General features: G+C 33.6%; 2 protein-coding genes across 5 annotated transcripts in view; both read left to right on the forward strand.

The window, feature by feature from the left end:
• The window catches only part of LOC127794885 (proteasome subunit alpha type-4), a 66,833-nt gene that overhangs the window by 15,263 nt on the left and 46,234 nt on the right, over nt 1–5,336 (forward strand). The gene's annotated exons all lie outside the window — the stretch shown is intronic.
• On the forward strand, nt 1,607–5,194 carry LOC127794887 (uncharacterized). Of its 4 annotated transcripts, none has more exons than XM_052326165.1 (4): nt 1,622–1,840; nt 1,924–1,964; nt 3,576–3,703; nt 4,717–5,194. In XM_052326165.1, exons 2-4 carry the CDS (start codon nt 1,936–1,938, stop codon nt 4,938–4,940), a joined length of 381 nt encoding a protein of 126 aa, XP_052182125.1. In that variant the 5' UTR covers nt 1,622–1,840; nt 1,924–1,935; the 3' UTR covers nt 4,941–5,194. The 4 variants fall into 4 exon arrangements, with proteins under 4 accessions (XP_052182129.1, XP_052182125.1, XP_052182126.1 ...); XM_052326166.1 differs by having other exon boundaries at nt 1,622–1,799; XM_052326169.1 differs by lacking the exon at nt 1,924–1,964 and having other exon boundaries at nt 1,607–1,749.

Consider the following 5,336-nt stretch of genomic DNA (forward strand, 5'->3'; position numbering starts at 1 on the left):
ATGTCATCAAATTGTTTGTTTGTTTTTTTTTATAATAATAGTGAGAGAAAAATTTAGAAAAAAAATTATAAACATTTATTATTATAAAGGATAAGTGATTCACATTTATAAAGCTTAAGAAAAAGTGTATTATTTTTAAAAACACAATGGTCTTTATAATTTAAGCAAATTTAAAAGGTGGTTTATGAAAGTTAGACCTTTTCATTTCATACAATATTAATTTTGAGTAATTTTCTTCTTCTTCTTCTTCTTTTTTCTTTCCATCATTTGTAATTATTTTTAATTATTGTAATATTTTTTGACATTTTCTAATTTTTTAGGCCAATTTTATAATTAAAAATGTCCTCGCATTTATGTTTCAAAAAGTCATCCCATTCATATTCAAAAAACTTAGAATCTAATTCATATAAAGTTGAAAAATTACATAACTTAATTTTTTTTTTTTCAAATGAGAGATTCAATTTTTGGATAAATAATTATATAACTTAACTATATTCCCAATGTTCTTAAAAAGTCGTGGTTTTTTTTTATTTTTTTAAACTTAAAAATTAAAGAAAAAATTAATTTTAATCGAGTAATAAAAAACTATTATATTGTTAGATTAGGAGTGTTCAAAAAAGTCACTAGACCACGATTTTCAATCGAACCGAACAGGACCAGGTCGAACTAGTCAGTTTTTATGAACTAGCAGTCCAATTTGATTTGAAAAACTGCCCGCATGGATGATATATAATTTATATATTATAAACATAAATGGGCGAACGGATGCCGCACCATCTTTCTCTCCCCTTTCTCTCGGATGATGATAGATCGACGCCAACCCACCAGCTGCCCTTACGTTGTCGAAGGCTCACAGCAGTCAGCACCTCTCTTCTTCGATGTTCGTTGCCCCATTTTCTTTCTCCCCTCATTCTGATCGTTGGTATGTTATCTTTCTCACTTTATGAAATAGCGAAAATTGAACAGTATCGAACTGCAAAATGCAGTGCGGTTTGGTTTGATTTTCTGCACAAAATTGGTTTGATTTAATAGAAAATTGAGCTTGTAGCTTGACGCATTAAATCGACTCAAAATCGGGCAGATCGAATTGCGAACACCCCTATGTTAGATAAATTAAACAATTTCAAGTCATACCGCTAAATCCTTAACCCAAAATCCCTTTCAGGCAAACCCTTCCCATATTTATTTCTCATAGTTTTTGTGATACTGTCATTCTTTATGTCTCTCATTTATTGTTGATCTCTAACGTCGTTTTTTTTTTGTGTGGTTGCTATCCCAAATTGAGAAGTTATTTATGCAGTGATTATTCTTTTCCACTTCCAAGGGCTCGCCTTGTCATCTCTAACGTCATTGTTGTTGTCTTATTATAAATCAACTTTTGTTATTTCAAAATTTTTAAATTTGAGTAATCGGTGATTTTTGCTACAATATTTTTATTGTTTGATGTAAAATTTTTGGAGCATGTCTTTATTCCTTTTTTTTTTTATCACTTTTAACATTTTGAAGTTTTTTATTGAATACATAATTATATAATTAACAGTTTTAAAACGTATTTCATTTAAATATTTTAGTAATTTAAAGCATTATATAACTTAAAATTAAAAGATAAGTCTCTTTCACAGAAGCCTACGGCCTTCCCAAACGGAAATTTATCCCCAAACATGCTCTGCTTGCGCCTATTGGTTCTCAATCGCATTGCTCTAACTCAGCCATAATATTTTGATAATTGAGTGAGGGGGCGCGCTCTGGGTAAGTTGTAGTGCAGGTCTTCAAGATCTAGGGTAACCAAGCTGCTCTGGGTAAGTTGTATTGCAGGTCTTCAACATCTAGGTTAACCAAGGTGCTTGATTTTTATATGAATCCCTTTCCATCAGAAAGCCCTATTTTTACATTTAAACCTGACTGGGAACCCCCTTTTGGCAGTTTGGAGTCGGGATGGCTGAACCTATAGCCTTGGATACTAGGTAGAATCACGTAACAAGTTGATACTTTGCGAGATTCATGAGGCGTAGAACAAAAATTTATTGTTTTCATGTCACGAGAAACTGACATGAAATACTGCTGGAGAATCAAAATTTGTGTTGTATGCGAATGAGTTGTTTCTATTCTTGTTAGGAATATCTAATAGTTGTTTCTCTATGTCTCTTTTTCTTATGAGGAAATAATTGAGAATAATGGGACGTGTTCAATTACTGGAGAATTTGATAAAGTAGACAGGAGAACATGAGCCTTATTCCTATTCTTATTCAAATGCTTCAGTACATTTTCTTGTTTTCAATTTACATCCATTTTTTTTATTTTTTTTGGTTAGATCTCCTATGTTTGGAACCTTTTCAAAAGATTTCCATCTCCAATCTAACCTACATGATTCAGTGTGTAAACCTACTTTCACATGACTGTATACTGCTCGTACTCCAGTCACTGAGTCCTTTAGAACACACAGCTTAGGGGCTAGAGATAAAGTGAATTATCAATTTCTAAAGACCAATTCGTTGTAGAAGACTTCGATTGAACCTTTTGTCTCCCTGAAGAAGACGGGCTCTATTTCTTTTTTTCTTCTTTCCTAATGCAACTAAAAGCAGCTTATTATTATTATTTGGGGGTTGTTCCATGAACTAGGAATCAAACAATGATCATTTGCAAAGTAGGTTTGTATTTTGAATACAATATTGCACTCCTGCTGACAAAGGTCCTTAGTTTTATTTCCTTGCCTCAACTATTGAATGGAGCCATTCAAGTTCTGTTGCGCTATTTGTAAATAACAAGTGGGCAATCTTTTTATCCATCATAATAACTATAGGGCAACCCTAGAATATTGACATCCATAAAAATGTTTAATATCAGACAATCTCAAGCAAGATACACGTGCACTTGTTTCCTTCAGGTATTAACACAAGTTAACAGTTAAGACTGCTTATTGTTTGCTTTTGAAAAACAGTTCCAACTTGATTAGCAAAGAAGGGGGGGGGGGGGGGGGGGGGTGCAGCTTTAAAGTGAATAATTTAGACACTTAGATAGAAATGATCTAAGTGAAATGGGGGTGAGTAGAAATGAATTCAATCATGCCTTTGCATTTGATTGACTATTGAATATATGTACATGAGCAGCTCTCAGCTTTCTCCTAGAATCTAGGAATTCAAAAAACAAATTTAAAAATACAGTACAACAACAGATAAGATAGGATTTAAACTTGAAAAGTAGTTTTTCTCCTATCTTTACGGAACACCTGTAACTTCTTATCTTCTTTTAATTTCAACCTCTTCTTCTTATCACCTTATCACATCTTTAACCAACTGCTCTTATCATAATTTAATCCGGAATCTTATTTAGCCAGAATTCTTCCTCAACATAAAGACTCCATGGATGGTAGAGAACATAGCTCCAAACTCTGTTTTACTGTAACTTGATATGACATTTAGGCTTTGGCTAATGAATGAACTGCAGGTAATTTGTGCTCTCTGTGTGTGTCATGTGTATGCTTGGTGGTAGCCTACTAATAGTTATTTTTCTTCCTTTTGTAAATTGATTGTCTTTCCTAAGAGAGTGGATTCATGCCAACATATTCTTTTTGACAGACCAGATTTTTCTGGAGAACTGGAGTTAACGATGTCATCGGTTATAAAGAAGTTCTTCATTGCATCAATATTTATGTGGGTAGCACCAATTGCAATTTTACATGGTTTTAACCATAAATTTTTTCCTGGTAAGTTTGCTATTGTTTCACGTGTTCATGTGGTACTTACTGTTAAAAGATGCTAAACAATTTTCTTTTGTTCTTTTTGATTTCAAATTCTAAGAGAATGGATTAAAATGTGGTTGTGTTTCTGTTGGAGGTTTTTTCCCAACTCAGGTGATTCATTTGTTGTTAGCCCTATAACTTGTGTGCAACTTTTTAAATGGAACAGGGAAACTTTTGGTAATTAATGTCCTAGCAAGTCCTTACTGGTTGAGATGATATTCTGTTTGTGTTTTCCCCCAACCTTTTACATTCCTTCACCTCCTCCCCTTCTCTTTTTGGATAATAGGATTTGGAATGAACAAATCTGGGAGAGATTTAGAAAGAAAAGAGCCCATGAAATGAGAGTGTAAAAATCAATAGGAGTTAAAGAGAGAGAGATTGAGTTGAGATGACTTGGACAATAACAAACCTCTAGATGCCCTAGTTAGAAGTGATGTCGTCCCTATTGAATGTAATGCATTGTAATGTGGGAGGTCAAATTGGATATTGATGGTAATGCCCGAGACGTGTGAGGCAAAAATTTAGATGATAGTAAACTAAGATTACATTTAGCTGTTTAACTAAAATTATGTGTTGGGGTCTTTGATAGATCAAGAATGGAGAAAAATGATCCATGTGCCCAACCTCAAGTAGTTCAAAACATGCTTAGTCAGTGAAACTAAGATAGATTCATGGTGTGTTTTGGTGAAGTGAGATGTCATATAATATTCAGGAAAATCTATTACACGCACTCACAAAATGTTGTCCTAGTAAATCATCTTACTTTCTCTTGAGGGCTAAGAGAATACTATGTAGTTTTCTTCTGTTTTTGCTTTTCTATCATTTTTGTGAAAATGCCTATTTTTGATATTCCATTTAGTTTGCATGAGTCCTGAGTAGATGCTATATTAAATTTGTTGTTTTGATCTGAGATGTCACTATTTTAGTTGAGTTGCTTGTTGCTGCTATTGCATTTAAGCACTATTAATCTGGAACAGGTTCAACTGAATTATCCTCCTACTCGTTGACACTGTTGAGCGGATTCCTTGCTGTCATATCAGTCAATGCTGTTATAGCAATTTACATATATATGGCAATGAAAGAACCTTCAGATAAACATGAACCAGATCCTGCATTTCTTGCCAATGCCAAAGCCAGTCTAAAGCAGTCTAGATCAAATGAAGCAGAGGATTCATCAAGAACTGGTGAAAAAGAAGAATAGGATGTTCAACATTTCAGGTCTTCTTTGGCTGTCGTAAAGAACCAACTCACACATGAGCATGCCCTTCCACTTATCAACATTTGTTCTTCAAGGGTGGTGCGTCACTTGTTATTATGCTTGAGATCATGCGATATGCAGCGTGAATGGAACCACTCTTAAATTAGATGGATCCTTTGTCTGCTTCTGATTATATGGTAAATTATGTGGTTCAAGTTGAAATGGATCGTGCCATAATTTGATTAAAAACCATTACATAGACCTTTATTTTAACATTTGATGCTATAAGAAAATTTTAATCTGGCCATTACTCTTGACGTAAAATTTACAACTCATTCATGTCAATTCCTACTCGTTTCTCCTAGCCTTGTTATGTCTATGTGCATTCTTTTGGTAAAA

Source organism: Diospyros lotus, chromosome 2, assembly GCF_014633365.1.
Source record: "Diospyros lotus cultivar Yz01 chromosome 2, ASM1463336v1, whole genome shotgun sequence".
NCBI lineage: Eukaryota > Viridiplantae > Streptophyta > Magnoliopsida > Ericales > Ebenaceae > Diospyros > Diospyros lotus.

Bases quoted from the DNA above. Each gene is read 5' to 3' on its own strand.
- LOC127794887 (XM_052326165.1), top strand. From the start codon at position 1,936: ATGGCTGAACCTATAGCCTTGGATACTAG. The intron at 1,965-3,575 runs GTAGAATCACGT...TCTTTTTGACAG, and splicing joins CCTATAGCCTTGGATACTAG to ACCAGATTTTTCTGGAGAAC. The intron at 3,704-4,716 runs GTAAGTTTGCTA...AATCTGGAACAG, and splicing joins TAACCATAAATTTTTTCCTG to GTTCAACTGAATTATCCTCC.